Source organism: Drosophila gunungcola (genome assembly GCF_025200985.1).
Source record: "Drosophila gunungcola strain Sukarami chromosome 2L unlocalized genomic scaffold, Dgunungcola_SK_2 000008F, whole genome shotgun sequence".
Taxonomy (NCBI): domain Eukaryota; kingdom Metazoa; phylum Arthropoda; class Insecta; order Diptera; family Drosophilidae; genus Drosophila; species Drosophila gunungcola.
Genome location: NW_026453163.1, coordinates 1,702,074 through 1,724,967, shown reverse-complemented (window position 1 = coordinate 1,724,967; position 22,894 = coordinate 1,702,074). Strand labels below are relative to the sequence as shown.

At 43.3% G+C, this 22,894-nt stretch overlaps 2 protein-coding genes across 2 annotated transcripts; one reads left to right on the top strand and one right to left on the bottom strand.

Annotated features, from left to right (window-relative positions):
- Positions 1-11,745: 11,745 nt before the first annotated feature.
- On the top strand, positions 11,746-12,243 carry LOC128253445 (ER membrane protein complex subunit 7 homolog). Its single transcript, XM_052981833.1, has one exon. It carries the CDS (start codon positions 11,746-11,748, stop codon positions 12,241-12,243), a length of 498 nt encoding a protein of 165 aa, XP_052837793.1.
- Positions 12,244-13,514: 1,271 nt separating this feature from the next.
- Positions 13,515-22,246, bottom strand: LOC128253339 (protein teashirt). Its single transcript, XM_052981659.1, has 2 exons — positions 20,787-22,246; positions 13,515-16,503 (listed from the first exon to the last, which is right to left on the bottom strand). The coding sequence occupies exons 1-2, from the start codon at positions 20,837-20,839 to the stop codon at positions 13,662-13,664; spliced, it is 2,895 nt and encodes a 964-aa protein (XP_052837619.1). The 5' UTR covers positions 20,840-22,246; the 3' UTR covers positions 13,515-13,661.
- Positions 22,247-22,894: the final 648 nt, after the last annotated feature.

Sequence of the window (22,894 nt, the reverse complement as noted above, 5' to 3'; positions counted from 1 at the left end):
ATCAAGCAACATGAGCCAAGAAGAAGAAGACGATGAAGAAGCAGAAGATGCTGCCACAGGAGAAACAACAAAAATCCGTAAACTTGAGATGTTGCTGTTGTGTTTGTTGCTGCTGTCTTTGTAGTTGCTGCTACTATTTTTTTTATTGTTGTGTCCCCTCTGCTTGTTGGTTTTGTTGTCGTTTGCGGTTGTTGCTTCGGGGAATGTTGCTGTTGTTGCATTTGCTGCTTTTTGCCGCTGCTACCACTGCTGTGCTCAATATTGTTACTGCTTTTGCTGCAGTATTTTATTGTTGTTGTCGCTCTCTTTATTTAGCTGATATTGCTTTATTGTTGCTGTATTAAAAGTTGTTTTTCGCTTTTGTATATGCCTTTGTTTTTTCTAGTTGCTGGTGTGTTTGTTGTAGAGTAAGACACGGAATGTTAGGTTGTTGTTCTATACGTTTTTAAATGTTTTTAATTTATTAAATTTTTTTTAAAGGAAGACGTAAACATTACCTTGAGCTCCAATCCCACTACTGATAAATAAAGTATTGCTTACCTTCACAAGACAAGTTAGAAATGTTTTAAAAACATATAATGTTAGTAAATGTTTAATTGGCCCAAACTCTTAAATTAGTAAAATTATCAAATTGATCAGAAAATAATCCATTTCTCCCCGTGTAGTTATCGTTGCTGTCTCGTTTTGGTGACTTTTTCGTCTGCTGCCTCTTCTCGTCATTGTTTCTACTTTGCTGTTGATTCGCTGCTACTATTTCTTGAAAGCTTAGCTTCGCCTTCGTTTCAATTGTTGTTGCTGTTTCGATTTTTCCCATCTCTGTTGCTTTTTGCCATTTTCGCTGGCTCCTTCACTTGCCACTGGCTTCCAGTCCCCTCCACCCACTGCCACTATCAAATGCCAGCCCGCCCATTTTTCCAGAGCCATGGCAGTCGACAGAAGCCGCTGGCTGAGTGGTGAAACTCCCTACGACCCTCCCCCACCCACTCGCCACCCACTGTCACCCGCGCCCCTCGTAAACCCTCCCAAGTTGCAACTTCAAACTTCATTTCGGTTACTTTTTGGTTGATGTTTCAGTTTCAGTGCGGACTTTGGACGAAGGGGCTCTTGAGTTTTGGCACAAGGTTAAGATACAGCCTTCCCGATAAAACCGAAATTTCAGCAACAAGATCGGGTTAGGAATACAGAGAAAGGCGCAGACAGATGATGGTTTGAGTATCAGCGGTGGATTTGAATGAGAACAAAGCTAACAAAAATGTTGTTTATGACATAATCAACTTAAATCTCACTTGGAACGCATTTTTTAAAATCATTCTATGTAATAAAAGTGTAACAGTACAAAAAAATTTTGATTTTAAACTTTAAGGTTTTTCAAATTTTGTAATCATAAAACTAGTTATGTTTAATGTTAGTATGCATATTTAATTTAAAATTCTTTAAATTAGACTTGTTTCACTACATATAAATTTAAACTTATATTATATATCTCATATTTTAAAAACAAACAATATAAGCCGAAAGTATGTATTTTATTTAAATACGAGGCACTGCACTATTTTCCCGCAATTCCTGGCATCTGGCAACCAGCGTCTGCAGCATCAAGCATTGGCAACATTCGAGCAGTAAAGCTAATTGAGTTGCCACATAAACCACGCCCCGCGTTTGGCTAATTTTCAAACACAATTTTCACTTAACTACACTTAACATAAATTAACTGAAAATCATTTCTTTAAAAATAATTTCGAATTGCATTTGTGCATGAGGCGAGGACGAGGACGATGCCGCGCAGCAGCAGGACGAACAGCAGCGCGGCCAGGACATAAGTGGTAATTGCCATTAACGCGAAATAATTTTTCGAAAAGGCAATAAGAGCGACAATTTCCAGCACGCACGCACAGTGCGGAGAAGGAGTCGTCAGAGAAATAGCCACCCAATCCCCAAATCCTGGCCAGTCCGCTTCGGTTCTGTCGGGACACAAATTGCAGGACAATCATCAGCGTCAGCGGCGGCAGAGAGCGATGCCCATTAGCTGGGGAACGCATAAAATGCACTGCAAAAGGACTAAAAGGATATGTGGGGGAGGATTGGTTGGCTGGGTGGCGCAGTTGAAATCCACTCAAATGAATTTGTATTTGTTTTAGGAATAATTTCCGCGCCGCGCTCGCTCACGCGGCGAGGCAATCAAAAATTGTTGACCCAGGAGTCAGGACGCCTAGGTCCTTCTGCTGGATTTTTATGTGGTAATCAACATCGGATTGTGTCGGATGTTTGCAGTGCTGATATGCGTGTGGTTGCGATATGGAGACCCATGACTGAGGGGTGCTCATCTGCCACCCACAGCAGCCTCCTCCCAGCGAACAGCAGTTTATGTTTCGTCCTGAGGCTTATGCAATTTGGTCGAAATGTTTTTCAACGCCTGTTAATTGGTGGCATCAATTTCGATAGCCAGTCCTTGTTGAGGGCGGGAAATGGCGAACGGGAATTTGGGTATAAAGATGGGTGAATGGGTATTTAGGGACTATAGGGCAATATGGTTTTAGGTTATAGCTTGATTATATGAACAATAATATGGTCGCTATAAAAGTGACACATTAAATAGTTGTTAATACACAAATTATTGAGTTTTACGATGCGATCAAGGCGCTATTTAAAGTATTATGTGAACTCTTTCAAAAAGTTTGTTTAAATTAGTTAAAGAACAAACCAAACATTGTTATAACCAAATATGTATAGTTCGATATACCTTTTTGGCCAGATAGTCAGATTTTTCACAATTTTGATAAGTATTTATAACATGTATTATTTATAAGTATGTATTATACTTCGATATAATTTCTCAGAAGCAAACAAATATTGATTGCCATAAATAAAATCCTGCCTTGTATTTAAAATAACTATTAGAGATTGAGAACATTTACTATATTACTTGAATTTTATTTTGGTTACTTTCCTCCTTAACTTTTCTCCTTAATCCCAAAGAATTAGAAGTTATATTTCTTATAATTGTCTGTCCACTTAAGAGGGCACAAACAGACCCCCAAACTGCCTGTATATGAACGTATATTTAGCCATTTAAAAAACATTTTCCCTATGTATTTTGGGGTTAAGCAAGATGGAAAATTGTTGAATTTTCTGGAACTCATCATGAGGCGCAGCCATAAACAATATGCCGTACATAGGAAAAAATGCCAGCAGCAAGCAAAACTAAATAACTCCGAAGAATGAATTATGACAGTTCTAATTGACTGAAATATGGTGCGATGGCTGCTTTCCATCATCTCGATCTTGTTTGGGGTTGGGAAAGAGCCGGGCTGGGTTGAATCTTATGGATTGAAGTGAGCAAACGAGCATCTTACCAGATACTTTGCTTCACTTTCGGTTCAGTTACGCTTCGGCTCGAGTTGGATTGGATTGGATTGGATTGGATTGGTATGGCTTGGCTTGTCTCCCGTCTTGGTATTTCGAAAAATCAGACCGGGGCACTGGGGGCGGAGGAAAAGGCTGCTGATTCGAGTGGATCTCTTGAAAACAGAACCCAAAAGAGACGGCGACAGGCGGACAGTATTTCATTTTCTTGCTCTCTGCTCGTTTTTGAAGTGCCAGTTTGTGTATCTGAAAGATACGCTTAGCAGGCAGGCGCACACACAATCGAAGTAAGGAACGCCGGCCGATGCTGTTTTTGGGGTAAAATGAAAGAAATGGATTTTTGACAGATTTATGACTATCGAGCCGTCTTCATATTTTGAATTATTGCCATCGAAATAGACGAAAAATTCGTTTTTCTCTCGCTTCACTTCGCTGCGGTGCGCCTTGGTTCGGCATGGTTTTCCGTTTTGGAAAACTGCCTCCTGCCGTTCTCGAACAATTCACCGCACACACATTCGGATTGGTTTTTGGCAGCTCTCAGCCTTCGACTGTCGTCAGGAGGAAGGCAGCAAGAAAGGAAGAAAGGATGTTTTGGCTTTCCTTTCGACTGTATTTTCGGATTATTTTTCATTCCGTTTATATTTTTTTTGCCCACCTATCAGAGACACTTGAAGGTTGCATACGTTCCTTGCGGAAGTTGAGTCGAGTGCGGCTGTTTTTTATGATTTCTGCCCAGAATTGGGTTTGAAATTAGGGTTTGACCCTCTAAGACTCTCTTTTTTTGATTCCAAGTATACAGTATAGGTATAATAGTTTAAATTATATTATAAATGACTTAAAGACTGATTTTCAATACTGAATAAACCCTTTACTGCTAATCGAAAATACAAACTTCCGACTATTTCGTACACCTCTTTCACTTCTTAAATATCGATAGCCTCCTTCTTATTCTAAAGATTTTAAATGATTTCAAAACCCCTGTAATCGTTTACGACAAACCTTTTGTTTGCATGCCAGGAACAAGTGCAACCAAGTCGAAAGCACATTCACCAGTTACCAATTTGTAATGAATGTAAATGCCTTTCTCTGGCAATTCTCTATCTGTGGCGGTTCCACTATCGATCGCCGATCGAGCGTATCGACAACTCCTTCGGATCGTGACACTCGCAGAGGACAACATCCAATGCTTGTTCGGCCCCCAAAAACACACATAACAATATCGTTACAGCCGTAACATAAACATCTAATCGAGGGGGCCAAATCAAAATGGGATTGATAAGCTCTCGGCTGGAATGCGAACTCGCGGGCTGGCAAATTGGAGAGCCGAAAATTAAGTAGCGCTAAGAAATTAACCCGCAGGTCCTCCCGCTCTACGATAAAAACGATCCCATAAACCAAGCCAATTTGGAGGCGGCCAGAGATCGAACAAAAAAAGCAACCCACACTGAAAAGGGGAAAAAGCCAGCACAGAAGCAGCTACTTTAAATGAACAATTTTATTTTTATCCCGCAAACAAATCTTGCCAGCGAATGTTTTACAATTGGTGCTCCCAGCCAGCTGGGTCCCACTGTACCCGGCCGCTGCTCCACCCCTCCCACAGTGCGCACTCGATGCGAAGTCCTCAGACGGAGTTGCAGTCGCAGTCGCAGTTGCAGTTGCAGTCCGAGTGGCGAGCGTATTTAAGCAACATTATTGCCAAATCGTGACCATAGTTCCATGAAACTGATATCGAGCAGCAGTCTCGGTGGCGAGGCGGTGCCACGCCCCCAGCGGCCAGTGCGCTTGATGTGGCGCCCCCACCTCCCGTTAGCCGCCCCTTTCTCCCGCTTTCATACTGGCCCCCACTTGTTTGCCATACAAATTAAATTAAGTGCAAAATGCTCGGACGAGCGCCAGTGGAATCATAACGGTGCTCCGTGGCAAGCTACTCCATATGCATTCCGCCCCCCCTTCCCCTCGAACTCCATTTTCTACGGCCAGAGGGTCCGCGTCGCATGTGCTCAACTCCAAATCAAACCATCGATCGCGCAATCGTAAATTGCCAGCTTATAATGCCAATATTTATAGATTTTTGTCTCAGTTCGCTGGCTCCCCACAATATGCTTCCTAAGGCTGAAGTAGTGACTTTTTATTTGATATTGTCTGAGCTCGAATTCCTCATCTCAAGAGTTGTACTAGATTTAGATAAATAGACTAAACATTTTATATATTATTTATTTAGCTCACAGGCTAGAAGCATAAACAAAAATATCTTCTTTTAATCTGTTGAATTTTAATTCTAGTCAATACCTTTTTAATAATTTGTCTGTTTTTAGAAAAATTTTATCAATTTTATTAAATATATTATGATTATGATAACGATGTAAAAATAGTATCATTTAGTATCAAACAAACCAAAAAAATAAAATCTGTTTAATCTTTTACACGTATTAGACAATTTCTTGCTCTCTGTCTGACAAAAATAAGATGAAAAAGAAGGATTTATACACTAAAATATAGGTTAACATACAAATAAGTGCATATTGATATCCATTTGACATTGGATCAATTTTTTTTAAGTTTTAAAGTACATAGTTCCGATTCAACATTTTGGTTTTGATCAATATCAAAGGCTAGCTCTATCTAGTTTTACGACTTTCTCAGAATCTTCATTTTGGGAACTAATACACCTTGATTCAGTCAACCAATTGTTGAATTTAGATAATATTGTAAACTGCAACTTATTTGGGTAAATATTAAGTCCTCCCCCTAGAACGCTTAGTTAGCAGCATCCAAACATCAGTCATTGATTTTTATAAGGTGTCAGTTAGGTAAGATAGTGTATAAATAGTCTCTGGTAAAGTTGTGGATTTTGTATATCGCCTTCCGATTCCTACACAACATTAGAAATACATACACTTAGAATATTATCAAGCTAAGATTATGGAGTCAGCCCAAAGCAAGTTGCGCGTAGATCTCCCCTATCTAGACCGATGTTGCCTTTGCACAAATATGGCGAGAATCGATATTCGATTACTGATCGCCGTCCGGGCCTTAATGTCAGTGGATGTAGTCACGGCCCGGATTGGCCTTTAGCCGGTTGCCAATGGCCAAGATCTGTCGCTGTTTGGCTGTCGTCGCCGGACGACCTGTAGTTGCTCCCGTTGTAAATGTTGTCGCCGTCGTCACAGACGACATCACACAATTTTGCTGGCTCCGTTTTGGTTTCGATCACTGCACCCTGGTGCATGGTCTTCGTTGTCGTCTGCACGCCCCAAATGGCCCAGGTTCCCTGCCCCCACCTAGATTCCAGATTCCCGGACTCCCGGCTCCGTCCGACTCCCCCGCCCAATGCCTGATTTACGAGCAGGCTATTGCGATACCAATACCGATGCCTTGGCCATGATCGTTGGCCAGGTCAGTTCCATTATTTTCTGGCCAATTCGCCATTGTTACAAATGCTAATTTTGATATTTTGTATTTAAATGCACGGGCGGCAGGCGCTGATCCCCAAGTCAGCAGCAACAATAACTGCAACTGCAACTGCAGCATCAGCAGCTGCTTCTGCCAGAAGCAAGCATAGAACTTTATGGTGCAGTGCAACGTTTATCCTTTAAAATCTAAGCCAAACAGTAGGTATGCGCAGCTTGGTCGAAGCCTTTGGGGAAGTACGGAAAAAAACAATTACATATATGGAATAAGACAAGTACTTTCTTCCAGTTATATTAATAGTTTCCTTTTGCTTTACATTTTCTTTTTTCCTACCTTACAATCTATTTCATCAGCAATATATATATTTAAGGCTTGAAATTGTAGTTTTAAGCAATTTAGTATTCAATTCAGTATTCCAAAAATACAATTATCAATTAAATTTCATAATTTAAAGCTATAATAAAAGTATTGAACACAAAACAAACTATTAAAGTTCGAGTGATAGTGTACTTACTCTTCGGTAAGCCCACGTTTGAAACACTTTGCCAAAACATTTCAGTAGATTTCTAGTTCATGCAGCAAATGTGGCATTGAATTTCATATTGCTCTCGCCTTAGCGATGGCCCCAGCGCTCTTTGCTCCGTACTGCCAGACCGCGATCTCCGCCAAATCGCATTCACAATCGTAAGCGTCTCGTCCTCGTCGCAGGTCCGCTGGTCCGTTGGTCCTATGGTCCGCTCCTGCACTCGATGGCTGTGTAATGGATGTTATGTTCTTGGCGGCGATCGCATGACAGGCGCATGTTGCAGCCGCTGGCATCCGCACCATTATGGCCAAGAGTCGCGAGCTGCAAGTTGCAAGTTGCTGGCCAGTTGCAGCCCACCGTGGCCCAATGCAATGCACATTCCCCAAAAAGCGTGTAATCAATAAACAACAAGAGCCATCGCCATCGCAGCTTCCCTCTCGGTCGCACTATCTGGCCTTCTCACTTGCACGGGATCTCTCGATGGGATAGGATGGGATGGGTTGGGATGGGATGCGATGGGATGAGTTGGGATGGGATAGGATGGCATGGGATGCCATGGGACGCTATGGGACGCTATGGGATGGCCTGGACCTGTGGCATCTTCCATCTGGCCGTGTAACCTATGGGAATGCCGTGGCGATTGCGCTCGATTGTATCTGATTCGCTCTCCTCCTCGCCTTTGGCTTTCCTTTAGTTTTTGTCCCGGGATAATGATCCATTGTTTGCATCTTGAACTTGTTTTAAATGCGCCCAGTCCGCGACTCCACGCGAAATATCCACTCCACTCCATCTTGTTTGCCGGCTGCCTCATCATCGTCAACGCGTCGGCCATATCTGGAGCCTCTAGTGGCCGGAAAATTCAGAAAATGGCATTTAAATATATTGCTTTAATTAAAAGTTATTTCTAAGCCGATTATAGTAAGTATTTTGGACGTTGGGAATGTTTGCGATATATCCTCAGGGACAGCAGAATTGAATTTTAGTATCAGAAAGTAAAGAATAATGACTCCTTTCATTATCGAACCGTCACATAGTCATCCTACTATGAGTATACGCAACATTTCCCTCAAATATTACTATATTTACAACTAGAATACATTGCAAGGTTCTTAAAAACTTTTAAAAACATTGTTTATATTCCGGCATGACTCAACTTGTTTTTGCCGAAAAAAATGGACTCCTAACATCTACTTATAACTTTAGACTTATTAATACAATTCATATGCTCAGTAAAGTAATTCCAAATTTGTTGTTAAATGAATTGGAATTCTTAATATGAGAAAGGACTACTTTTCTCATTTGGAAGGATGGATTTTACTAATTTATGAAAAAATACTTTAATATAGGACATGTGTCTAGAATTAGAGTTTGAGAAGAACGTTTCTTAATGAACAAAAAAAATGGAAGCCCGAGTTCACTTTTGTTTTTTTTCTTTGGGTTTGAATTTTTTTTTGTTTGAGTTTAAAAATACTCAGATTACTTGATTAACTCTATCTATGAGGTTATTTTGAATACATTACTGTCAGAAAAAATAATATTATGTTATTCTAATATAATTTATTTAGAAAAATTTAAAACAAATGCAATCTGTCCCAACTTAAATCAAAACAAGTCAAAATTTGCATACAAATTTCGAGTCTCGGCCTTCGGGAATCCACCTTCTGTGAAATGATCTTTCAGGGAATACCGAAATGTGTTAAGATATGCAGGGAGATGTCGTCACGACCAGAACTGAAACGATTTTGCATTTGGGGGCCAATAATTTCAGGAATTGACACAAACTAAATAAATCACTCACAAGGACAACACCCCCGGCTGCCCCAAAAGGGGAATAGGAGTCCAGCCGGCTTCGGATTCGGGGATCGTGCAATACTTGTTGGCTGTCAGGATGGGCAACGTTTTCGGTAAGTTAAGCGAAGGATGCGATGCAAGGGCTACAGCTATATGGAGTCCGGCCCAAATGACCCATTGTGTTGCTGGCTCCTATACAATTGTTCTGCCTGACTGACAGCGGGTTGGGAATTCGGATTCGAATGCTGTCTGTTGCTGTTGTTCTGGTTTCGCATTTGGGAAGAAACAATCGATCGTTGGATCTGAAAGCGATCCTGTCGCTGCGACAAATATCACGCATGAATATTTAAAAGTTTCCCTTTTCCGCATAAAACACAAAGGTTCGTTTAGATTTATGGCCGTCAGTGGGACTGGGTTTTTGTGGAATATCTGGTTGGTCAGCAGCCCAGCCACAAACAATTCCAAGCAAATCAGTTATGAAGGGTCTTCAGAGAAGCGTGTACTCGAGGGCATTTGCTTTAAAGTTTAGCACGTTCGCAGTGATTTATTGCAGATAGCAATCCTGCTGCGTTGATAACGCGCAGAGTCGTTAAGCGATCGCAATCTGTATAGTAAATCTCTGTGCCACATCGGCGGCGAAGTCATTAAACGATTATCATGCAATCGCTAAATTGTTTAACTATTAAAAGCTCGCCGAGCCGATGAGCTGGGTTCATTTGGCGATAGGGATAAGCCAGTTCTGTGTCATGCCAAAACTCTTCCTTCTGATAGCGCCAATAATAACAATGATGATGATTGCGCTGGCCGATTTACGACACGGACATGAGTCGTGCATCGTAAATCAGTCATTAGCTATCAATTCTTGTGATTGATTTACACATTGTTTTTGATCGTTATTGATCATCATATTTGTTTGTTACTTTTTTCCTCCAGATTAGATTATTGTTATTTATAGATATTTTATAAGAAACATTGATAATGAACCGAGCTTTCTGTTGGATCAGGTTAGTTTCATTTTGCCGGCAAAGATATACGACTAATGTAAATTACTTACTTAATTAATTGCAGGTCTAATTATTTGTTTATAGCAATAACATTTTTATGTGTCAAGACAAATGCTCATTTCTGTTATTCAATTAGACACTATAAAGTATATCAATGCAAAATGTACAACTTATATAGATTGAGACACAATTACAATGAAAAAGTATACTTTGCGAACAATTAGAGAAAATGGATTGATCCAAATCGATCACAATTCAAACTCTTATTAGAACTCCATTCACACTTGCCATCAAATTCCCATTTAAAACTGTGGCATTTCTTCTCCATTCAACAATCATTTTGACTATGGCTGCACTTGGAGCAACTTAATCTGAATTGGCTTTGGCCAGAAGCTGCGCCACCCCGATCCCCACCCCACCACAATCCCATCCCGATCCGATCCACATGGCTAGAGTCGTCGCGAACCATAATTTAAATTTTCATGCGCATGCGCTGTCAATTGAGCGCAGTCAGGAGCAGCAACAACAATATCACAACAGCAACAAGTCTGTTTAATGGCAGCCACGAAGATCGGAGATTGGTAGAAAAAGATCTGGCGGGGGGTAAATTTAAATACAAACAACTGACTGCAGACGAGCCCGTTGCGATGGCGCTAAATCAAACGATGAACACGAAATTGCCATAATGACGACACCAGCGGCCCTGCGATCTGCGCTCCGTGGTCCTTTGGTCCGTCTCAAATTATATTGGTAAGTGGTAAGCGCATGCGCATGCGCCGAAACCGTTGAACACTTGTTGAGACCTCTCGAGCTACTCGCGAAATTACCATCTGAAATTATTGCACATGTTTGCCGTGATTCGCGCGGCACAGAAGCCGCAAACGTTCATCAAAAGTGCAAATTTGTGGCAGCTACTTGGCCAGGTTTCTCAGCCAAGGTGTTTCCCGCCAAGGAGTTATGGCCTTATGGCCAGGCCGAAATTCCTCACAAACTCACCGCACATTCGGCAGCTGATGGGCGAACAAAAGTCGCTTGGGTCACGATTTTGCTGGGCAGTCCAGGGGGAGTTTCTACTTTGGGGGCGGGGAAGGGCTTGGCCCTTTTCCGAAGACGACATTCTATGCCAGTGAGTCATTCCCTCAAATGAAGCTGCCGTTGCTCGGTTCCCTGCCTCATGAGTTAAAGCGATCTGATCGTGTGCACTTGCCGACGGCATTTTAAGTGGTGGACTTGTAGCACAACTTATACAATTTTGATTTGAAACCATTTTTTCTGAGACTGAGAATAAACCAACGGTTCCCTTTAGTATAACCCTAAAGTACTAGGCTAACAGACTGACTTTACACGGAACTACATAATATCTTACATGACAATTTTCAAATACTATTTTTGTAAGCAATCAGCGATATTTTAGTTCGATACCGAATATTATAGTTCAATACTAACATATGTTTCCTTGCTTTACTATTCACAATCGCAGATGGGAGTTCTGCTTAAGCACTTAGCAGCAACTACTTCGAAAGCATACTTGAAGAAATTTAGACCTTTAAAATGTATAAAATTATTGTGATTATATCAATGGTATGCCTGAGCAGCGCCCTAGTTAACCAAGAACTTGGCACTTGGGAAAGTGAAAATTGCCAACTCGTTATGTACACCATCGAAGGCACTATCCTTTCACCCGATAGGAAACTCAATCTGCCCAAGTCATGGCTGCGGGACATAACAGTTTCGGTAAATAATGGAGAGTTCAAGGGATTCGTGCGATTGGATAGACGCTTCTCGATGTCTGGAGTGCCCAATGGGAGTCACATCTTGCAGGCTGAGCACCCGGACATCTACTTCCAGCCCGTGGAGGTGGAGATAACCGGCAAGGGAAAGTACCGGGCTCGCAAGGTGAACTACATCCAGCCATCGCTGATCAATCAAAAGCCATATTCCCTGCGCCTACGGCCCCTCGATCGTCGAAAATACCTCAAGAGTCGGGAGCAATGGCGCCTCATCGAGCTCATTCTGAATCCCATGGTTCTGGTCATGGTGGTGCCACTTTTACTCATGCTAGTTGTCCTAAAGATTATCAGGGATACGGAGTCCAAAAAGGAGTTGGATAGCCTTCGGCTGCCAAAAATGAACCCCGTGCCGATCTGAAGCTATGTTTTACCATCCTTCCTTTCGGGCACAACAAGAGCAGAACCACTCACAAAAAAGCAAGTAAAAGTGGTTAAACATAGCCTAAGCAAAGGGGACTTTTGGTTTTCCCTACCCAACCAGTTAAGTTAAATGCATCTTGATAATTCCATAAAAACTTTTTTCTTTTATTTGATCACAATGTTTTCTTTTCCAATTTCATAACTCTTTGCCTAGGCATGTGTCAGCCCCAACAAGGGCTCGTGAATTCGGGAGTAGGGTTTCGTCTAGCTTCCATTCCACCCCCGATCAGCTGGCAAGCCACAGTCTTTCAAGGATTCCAAAGTGGCGCATTTCTGTTTTGCATCCTAAAATGGCAAGCAAAGAGGGGAATGGTTAGTAAAATGTTTCTCAGGAACAGTATTTGTAAAACTTGAATGGTTTTATTGTTTTATAAGCAATTGTTTTCAATTAGAGACAAAACAAAATAGACCTAAAAATAAAACTAAAGCTAAACTTCAATATAATAGTTTTAATAGTTTAATAAAAACATTGGTCTTGTAACTCCAAAATAAGATTATTTATTTTAAAACATCAAGAAAAAATAAATTTCATTCTCATTAATTCCCAATACAATATGATATTTTGACTGATTATTATAACACGTGCGATTGAGAAACGGACAATGAAGCAATAAGGTCTTTAGGTTTTTATAATATGCATATTGAATTGGTTATTCCGAAACTTTTATCTTTACTTTAACAGAACTTTTTTTCTTTTTTTTTTTTTTTATTATAGAAACAAATTATCTGACATTTTAATATTGGGCCAGAGGACCAATTCAATAGGTGTCTTATAAAATATACATTGCATCTCACTCCGCACTTTAGAAGTTTGGAAACTGCTGCTAAATTCCTTAATGATTGCGATAATTACCTTGAAAAAGCAGGCCTTGCTGCTCGCTGATGGGCCGGAGCAACTGGACGCGGCAGGAATCGTGTTGGGCCAAAATAACAACATTCCCCACTGCCGGGCGGCGAATCTCGGATCATTCCGTTCTCATCTGTACACTCGTCAGCACAACCGTCGCAATCAGCGCCAAATCCCTCAACTTCTTTGGCGGAGTCTTCTGTCCCATTCCGTTTCTTTGTCCGGTTAATACAAAGTGTCGTCATGCCGCCATGGTTTCACAGACAGATGTGTCCGATGGCTCCTTCCGTGGCACTTTGACTTGAATCTCGGCTCGCGAGGCCAGACAGCGACCCACCCTGAACCCAAACCAAAACCCCGTTTAGCGCAGAAGGAGGGTTTTGGGTGTTTGGGGTTCGGGGGCGGAAGCGAGGCGCTGGCAAACCAAAAAATGTTGAAAATGCGTTTTGCTCGAAACAACGAAAACAAGGCAAACGATTCGGTTTCGCTTTTCGTCTCGGCTCGCGGACTTAGGCGGTCTTCTCCTTCTTCACACAGAATTGTCGCAGGGCCGCCAGTGAGTTTCCACCGGAGCTGAGGTTCTCCGGCGACTCCGGACCTCCGGCGGCAGCTGCTGCGGCGAGTTTAGCCCTGGTATTGGCCGCCCCTGCGCCAGTGCTGCCCAAGGAATCGAACATGGAGGACAGGGCATTCAGCGAATCACTGGGGTACTTCTTGTTGCCCTCCGAACTGCCGTCGAAGGATTTGTGGCTGGAGGCGGGTGACTTTGGTGTGGCTGATCTTTGACTCTCGGCTGGACTTCGTGGAGGGAGCAGCCTTGTCTGCGGACTGGCTGCGGACGACGGTGTCTTCGGAGAGCTCCTTTCCACGTTGTTGTTGTTGTTGTTGTTATTATTAATAGCAGTTCCATTAACCAAAGCCGCCTCCATTTTGGTGGATTCCTCGATTTCGTTTTGCTCATCCGCAAGCTCAGACTTGATCTCCATTTTAATGGGCTCCGACTCCGACTCCAGCTCCCTTTCCTGCTTTATTGCCGGCTTGGAGGACTCCTCCTCGTGCCCTCCCCCAGTTTGCTGTTGCTTCTCGGGAGTTGGGGCATCCAGTCTCGGCCTGGCTTCCGCACTGCACTCACTGCCACTCCTCTCGCTGCTGGTGTATCTGTAGTGCTGATAGTAGGGATCGTTGGTGTCAATCAGGGGCTTGTTGTAGTCCACGGTTTCGTCGATTCCCAGCCGTTTCAGTATGCTGGAGGCCACTGGCGAGGTGTTTTTGGTGGACGAGTTGGAGGGACTACTAGCCGGCAGGCTGGCGTGTCGTGGTGGCGTATCGAAGCTCGTGGTGAACATCTGCTCAATGGCGCTCAGCACAGAGGAGGATCCCGGCGCCTTGGCACTGCCATTCTTCTGCTCCACCAGCTCGGGCGATTTGTTCTTGGCCAAGAGTTGGGCTGCGGCCACTTTGGCCATTTCTTCGGGCGACTTCACGCCCGTAATATACTGCCGCATTCGTTCGGCGAAGAGAGCGGCGTCGTTTTTGTCGCCTGCTCCGGGACCCAAGCCAGGTTTGCCTTGCACAGCGGACTTTTCGTTCAGCAGATCGTCCTGATTTCCTGCTCCACCCTTCATCTCCAGCAGTTTCCGCACAGGCAGTGACTTCTCGCGCTTCTTAGGAGCCGGCCGCTTGCGAGCGCCCGCGGATTGCAGAAGCGGTTCGGCGTAGTGGTTGTTCTTGGCCATGTGGTTGCTCAGATCGCCCAAAGAACTAAAGGCCTTGTCGCACACCTTGCAGGTGAGCACAGCACTGAGGGTGCGACTCTCCTCGGAACTCAGACTGTTATGACTCTCCTTGGCATCCGAGTTGGCATTGGCGTTGGCTGATTTGATGGAGATACTCTGCTCCTGCGACAGGATGTTTGTGTAGTGCTGCGTCTCCTGCATGTGCTTGGTCATTTCGCCCAGCGATCGGAAACTCTCCCCGCAGCGCATGCACTTGAGGATCTGCATGGCCTGCTCCACACCCTTGCCCAGCCAAACATTCTGGCCCCTGACCAACTTTCTGGGCAGCGGCGTGGGCGGATCTCCTCGGTATTGAAAGGCATTCTTCACATTCGCCGAAGGTGAGTGGTTGGAGCCACTTCCCGAGCCGTGTTTCCGGAGGTTGTGGTTCTGCGGTGGTGGCGGCGGAGCTGGATGGTGGTGCTGGGGCTGGGGATTGTTGCTGGGCAGGTTGCCGAAGGGCGGCACATTCACGCCGCAATGCTTGCTGTCCTTCATGTGGGTGGTGAGGGCCTCCAAGGTGGGGAAACTCTGCTTGCACCACACACACCGGAACACCGAGCTGGCCACCCCCTTGTTCTGCCAGTGCGACTGCCAGATGTTGTGCCTGGCTTTGGTAACTCCCCCACCACCACCGCCGCCACCAGCACCACTGCCTGCCGATCCTCCTCCGGACTCGGAATTCTGGTGGGGAGGCGGTTGGACTGGACTCTTTGGTGGTTGTGCTGCTGCCTGCGGTGGTGTGGCCTTGGAGGAATGCATCTTTTCCTTGCTCATTCCACTCCCTCCGCCCTTCACAATATCGGACATCTTTTCGAGGGGATCCACCACCAAATCGCTCTTCCCATTCCAGTCGGGAAATTGGCCCGCCCGGAAAATGTTGGCAGCCGCCACGGCCGCAAGATACGGATTAACTCCGGGCATGAGTTGACTGGCCGAGGGCGGGGCCACGGGATTCGCGGGTGGGCTGTCCGACTTGAACATCTTCTTGACCTGGATGTGACCCAGTTGTGGCTCCGATTCGTGGCCCCGTTTCCGCGTGCCCACGGAGAGATCGAGGGGATTGTTGGCGCCATCGTCGAAGTCCTCCTCCTCGCCCTCCGAGGCAGGTGGCTCAGCCGATTCCGCCCGACCGTACAGATTGGTGCGAAAGTCCAGAGCCTCCGAGTTATTACTCGATGCAGTGGGCGAAGCCTGCGGGGGAAGTTTGAACGGGGCCGCCGCCTCGTTTGCCAGTGGGAGGGGCAGGCGTGGCCCCGCCCCCGCCGCTGCTGCTGCCGCCAAGGGGAAGCCATACTGCTGGGCGGCAGCCGCCACCATGTGCAGGTACGCCTCCATCGAGGGCGGCTGAGCGGGCAGAGACTGAGGCACCGCCGGGAATGTCGAGTGCATGGTGGAGGGCACCACTCCGCCGGGCATCACTCCGGCGGACAAGGCGGCGGCGTCCATCCGGTGCCCCACTCCGCCGCTGCCGGCTCCACCGGCACCGTTGTCCGAGGAGTTGGAGTCGTGCGACGGACAGCGCTCGCTGGAATTCGCCGACTCCGTGGAACGCGGACGAGCTGTGGGCAGGGCTCTGCAAATACAAACGGGTGAAAGAATGCATTATTGCGTATTCCATTTTAACTCATTACTTAAGTGAAAATATGACAATCTATCTAATCGTTGGACCCCTATGCATACATTTTTGTTAAAATGTTTGTTTATATAAGTTATCTAGTTTGATAGTTGATGTTCGAATATTGAGATCGAACATCAACTATCAAACTAGATAACTTATATTAACGAGTTGATGTTCGAATATTGAGATCGAATGTTCGAATATTGAGATCGAACATCAACTATCAAACTAGATAACTTATATTAACGAAACGCAAAAGATATTATAATTATTATCTTACGGTTATTTAGGAAGAAGAAATTATTAAATAATACAATTATTTTTGACTATTTGAAAATATAACACCTATCGGAAAACTCGAAAAAACAAAAAAAATTAAATGTTGTAAAGCTGTGTGTATAAGTAATAGGTATTTAACGTTAATTTTTAGGTGGGCATTGTGGTTTTTCTACATCGAATACTAACTATTGAAACTAAACTATTGTTGCATAAATTTCTCAACCAAATGAGTATTCAATTAATACCACGAAAGTATAGAAATAAAACTTATGTGGTTTGAAAAAAGGGACTATGACTACAGTTTTAGACTCTTCGGTATAGAAATGAAAATAAAAAGTATAGGGGTAATATTATTAATACTGTCTGTAGTTTACTTTCAAGACCCACGTATTAAAACTATACTTCTATTTCATTTTTTTGGGTGCAGGCTGTTAGTTAGTTTTTGCTATCCAATATCTTAATTTCGCATTCTCATACAAAGTCAATCAATAAAACTGGTCATTAAGACCTAATCAGCAATCTATCAATCCTCAATAGCTTAATAATGAAACGATCCACCAGATAAAGCTTTCTCTGCTTTACTTTCACGGGTCCAACTTTTCTCTTCTCGAGCGAACCGGTAGATAAGCAATCAAGAGCATTGGAAATCTTTATAGCTCGGTTTGTACCTCGTTTCGGTGTGCTAAATCATTCGCCGGCCAGGGAAACCAACAATGCCAACAATGGCAAACATATGTCAACATTTCGATTTGTTATTCAAATCTCAGAGCGCCACAAAGCAAAAGCGAAATACAAAAATGAAACACTGTCGCAGCCAGCTGTGTTTTAGACTGCCCCCCTCCCTCGAGGGTCGTAAAAATCTATATGGAACAATGGCGTTTAATTCGAGACTTTAGGCGTGAGTTATGAGCAAAGCTGATCATAATCAGCATCTGAGCATCTAAGATGCGATCCGAATATTTGACAAACTCGGCGGCAATTATCATTTGGTTGGGCAGCCACAAATTCCACATAGTTTGCATAAATTAATTGGCTCGCTCATAAATGTGCATAAAAAGAAATAAATAAAACAAATTTTATTGCCACTCATAGCAGCGAAAACCCCGAAAAAAAATAATAAGGAAAATGATTTGCCAACAAAAACCGAAAAACCCAATCACTAAACTTTATTTCCTTGATTTGTTCAAGTGTGTAACACTCAAATTGAAACCATATATAATTTTGATAGCCCCGATTGTTTGCTTTGAAAATATTTCACAGTAACATAATTCTTCGGCTTTCGTTTAGCTTATTTTGAACGATTGTCTGATTGACTTTGAAATATATGCAAAATGTTATACATTTTTGATGATTAGCTCTATATAATATTTTTGTGTTTCTGCGTGTGGGCGTTGTGTGTTTAGGTTTTTTTGTTGGCCGAATATACGACGAGTCGTGGCGGAAATAGCTGAACTTGATCAATAACACAGAGTTAATGTGGCTCGATTTGAATGGGAATATCGTTAAATCGGTCTTGTTTGTCCAACGAGTCGGTTGTCAACAATTTGTCATGTGCTATTGTGCGACAAGCGATCGCTCAGCGAAAAACTAACTTCTTAACCGGCATTAAGTTGTTCGATTCGGAGGAGGTTTGTCACAGTGTCCCTATCACAAAGGCAGTTCTTTAATTGATGGATAGTACACAACAGATCCGGCCTAACGCAATATTGATGGGACCTTAAGGAACGTCAAACTAAATCTGATTCATGTGCAGCTTTCTACGCAGCGTTCGCAACTCAGTCACCTGCCAGGTGACAGCATATCAAAGATATGTAGTTATTACACACTCAGTGCGATCGCTCACCGCTAATTAGCTATCCAGATTGCATGGGGCGATTAAGCCCGCATACAAAGCATTTTTGTAGCGACTTGATTTCCCTCTTTTTTTTGTGTTTTGTTTTGTCTAGTATGAAATACTTAGCATTGGCAACGAGTTTTCCCCGCCAGCATATCATAATCTGAAATCTCGTTATTCGATTAAGCTTAAATCAAAATGATTTATATCCAGCTCCGCAAGTGCAGTTAATTACAAGTTGAAATGTCTCATTAATAATCGAGAGAGTTACAGGTTGATATGCATCTATAAAGCGCAACAGTGGGGGTTTAAGGTAATAAGGGAGTTCTTCCTTTGGACTTAATAAGATACTAACACAAGCTGCTTAACAATTCGGTTTGCAGCTGTTTAGGGAAAGTTTTAATTGAAGGATAGAGTTAGAAGTAACAAACATTTGGTTCTAACCCTACAGATTGCAAGACAAATAGTTTATTGCTTAAATCTTACCATGCCCTACTATAATATGGCTTTTTTGTTATTCACTTTTAAAACTCAAAAATCAAGTCAATAATCTGACCTTATGTAACACACTGTACCTGGTAAACAAAAACCAAGGCATGACTAATCCGTTAAGGTAACAGAGTAAATATTACCAAACACTCACACATGCATCCAGAGTCACAAACACACGCACAAATCAGCGGCAAATTGTGAACATAAATCTTCCCCGTAATAGGCTCACACGCACACACACACACAAACAGAGAGAGGGAAAGATAGAGAGGGGAGAAAGGCGGGAGGGACAGAGCGGAAAAGATGGCAAGCAGAGCGTAGCGCATTTTGAGTTTTTCACTTTTTGCATGATTTATTCAATTCGGCTACGTCATCGCATTGGAAAAATCTTGAAAATTCGTATGCATTTGCATGCAAAGCAATCCAAAGCGAGACAATTTGTCGCACTCTATTAGTAATACCCCAGATCCAGATGCACCCCCAAATACCTCGCCCCCTCTCCCAAAGTTCATATGGCCAAACCCGTTTTCAGCCCGCCACTAATTTGCTCAGATTCTGCTGGTCGAGTGCGAGTGCGAGCGCTAAAATGTATCTCAAACTTGTTTAATCATAATTTCATAGGCACTCAGATACAGATACACAACGCTCACACAAATTAATAGCCCAAAGATAGATCATCGAATTTATGCCGATATTTGTGATTGATTTTCGGAAACTTTCCCCCCACCTTCCCGATTACAAATCAAGTTTTTCGTTTGCACTTTACAACTCGATTGGGTCTTTGTTCTGTCGGGGGTTCTGGTTTTTCCGATCTGCCTTACTGTAAATCAATATTTTCGGGAACTGTTGCGCCCAGTCAGTTCCGAGGGGTGGGTGTGGTGATATATGGGCCGAGCTATTGGCGTGGGGCTGAATTTATAACGACAGGTGTGCGACGACGTCGCGGACGCCAATGCCAATCATCAAATGCTCACAGTTCTCGGCTACGAAATCATAATTTTTCGATACATTTATTTCGCTGATTTGGGCCGAGAGTCTAGAGTAATATTTTAATGGGCCATTCAACAATTTCGGCTATCAGTTCAAAGTGACACAACGGAAAGTTGGTCCGAAAGAGGCGGGAATGAAGGTCTTTCGATTAAAAATCTTTCGATATGTGCTGTTCTATTTACGGATGATTTATAGTCACCGAAGGGTGATTTAAAAATATAATTTAACCCGTCAAATAACTAATGCTGTGCCATATAGTTTTTCCTACATTTAATGGTTGTTTCATGTAACTTTAGTATGAATTTAAAATTATCAACAATTATTTTACCTTTTACTGATAAACTGATAAGTTTGGTGAATGTTTTTTTTTTAAGGTAAAACAATTTAAAATCATTTTAATTATAAATTTATAAGAACTAAATTTTTCTTACGGATTTTGTTAGTAATGCAGGCAAACACTTCTGTAAATGAGATATGTATCATTATCTGCCCCAAATAAGAACTTGCGTTTGAAAAAGTTTTAAAAATCTACACACTCTGAAGATAAATCTAAATTCGTTTCACCACATTAATACAGATTCTTTCACTTTCTCCTACACTTTAATGGTTTATAGAAAACATATTTCCCGATTAGAACACTTACCCGGCATTTAGCGCCTGTCTGTAGATCTCGAGCATCAGAGCCTCGTGCAACATGTTTAAATTTTGCTGAATTTTGAGGATTTGCGGGAACTTTGTTGGTTGGTTTAGCAAACTACTAGGTTTGCTGGCGTTTCAATTGGATTTGGAACTTATATTTAATTTGACACAATATTCATAAAATTTGTTTATGCTGGGTTTTTATTTTTTGTTTTGCACTTGGTACGTTGTCGTATAGAATTTGTTGTTGTCGTAGCGTATAACTTTGTTTAATTTGTGTTTATTTTAAATTTATAAATTTTCATATGGCAGACAAAAATGACGTTTAAATATTTGTTATGTTTATGTTTTGTTTCGAGGCGTTTTGTAATTTGTAATTTGTAATTTGTGTGTTGTGTGGCTCTAAATTTAATTTAATAATTGCATTGAATCGTATACTTCGTTAGGTTTGTTGATTTAAGTAACTGGTTTACATAATGTATGTAAGTGTAATTTTGGTGAGCAAAATACCGTTTAGATGTAAATATTTGTAATAGTTTATCTTTAGGTTTAGTTAATAAATATATTTTTGTGGTATATTATGTTTTTGTGGTTGTTTTACGTATACTTTGTTGAACCATTTGTGGGCTTAGTTGTTTTTAGTTGCTTCTCGTGTGCGTTATTCAGTCTTGATCGAGCATTTTCGTGCGAGACTTTTCCCAGCTGACGCTTAGCATTTCCAACTGTGACTAGATATGGTGGCGGCCTCGGAAAGCAAAAGCAACTAACTCGAATCGCACTAGGTATTTCAGTTTCAATATTCTGCGGAACACGCGTCTCGCGATGTGCGTGCGTCTTTGTCTTTCATCCGGATTCCGTCGATTCCCGAAATGAACTTATTTGAGTGAACGTCCGCGAGCGAATGAACGTCACCGTCCAAATCGCAGTCCCAGTCCCAGTAAACGTCCAAAGCCAAGGCGAATGAATTCGGCTGGCCGGGTTCTTGCGGCGCTGCTGCTGCGCTGCCTCTGCCGCTGCTGCTGCGCTGCCGCTGCCGCTGCCCTGCTGTCAAACTGACAAACAACAACGACGCGCTGCCGCTCTGCCGCCGCTGATTGATACGAGTGGAAAAAGTGAAGCGACGCGACGCGACGCGACGGGCGGACGGACGGACGGGAAGTGCAGCGATTGGAAGCTGCGCTGCCGTTGACGAGCAGACACGAAGCGCGCGATTTGGCGACGGCAATTTCTGATTCGATTTTGCGTTCACGCGACGGCTGCGCACTTGTGCACTGGTGTGTGCTTGTGTGCCACCCACACTCGCAGGACAGCTGGCTGTCAGCGTGATTAAATGTGCTGCTATCTCGCTCGCGCGACCCGGCTGCGCTGCTCCGGCTAATTAATTACCGTACGAATTTTTCAAACGCCGCGCGCTGGCTTTTCTCGCGTGATCGTGCACGTTCGCTGTAACGGTCCAATTGGGACTGGAAGTGAAGAGAAGCGCCCAGAGCAGCAGAGCCGCCAGAACAGCGCGGAGTTGAGCGAGAGCGCGCAGGGCGCAAGCGCGTTCTCTCTTTTCCCCTGCGCACCAATTGGAATTGCTCACACGCGAACGCTTGGAACTGGAACAGGGGAAATCGCTGCGGGTCGCTTGTCTCGCTCGCACCGAAAATGTGTGAAATCTGTTTTGTCGTTTTTCGTCACCCTTCTTTTGTCCCGATTCCGATTCCATCACAATCAAGATTTATGACAGTTGAAAACAAATTCTCTGTTTCGCATGCGCCATCTCTCTTGCACACAGGGGCCCATTGTTTCCCTCTCTGCTTTCCCCTTTTTTTCGCCAAACATACGATAGTTGTTGCTTTTTGAGCATTTCGTCCTCGTCACTTTGAGTGCTCTGCCCTCTCGCTCTCTCCTCCCTCCCCCTGCTGACAACTTTTGTTGCTTTTCTGCAGCTTCTTCGTGGATTTCGCTTCACTTGACATGTCAGTCTCTCTTTTTTTTCGTTCTTTTGTTTCGTTGCATCGGTGTGCGAGGGAGAGAGGGACAGGGAGCGTCTGAGAGGGGTGCGAAAAAGCAAGAAGGGTTGGGGGTGGATTCCCGTTTGTTTTTCAGTTGGAAACAACTTTTCTC

Coding starts and splice junctions, on each gene's coding strand:
- LOC128253445 (XM_052981833.1), top strand. CDS start 11,746: ATGTACACCATCGAAGGCACTATCCTTTCACCCGATAGGAAACTCAAT.
- LOC128253339 (XM_052981659.1), bottom strand. CDS start 20,839: ATGTTGCACGAGGCTCTGATGCTCGAGATCTACAGACAGGCGCTAAAT. Junction 16,504..20,786: donor AGACAGGCGCTAAATGCCGG/GTAAGTGTTCTA, acceptor TTGTATTTGCAG/AGCCCTGCCCACAGCTCGTC.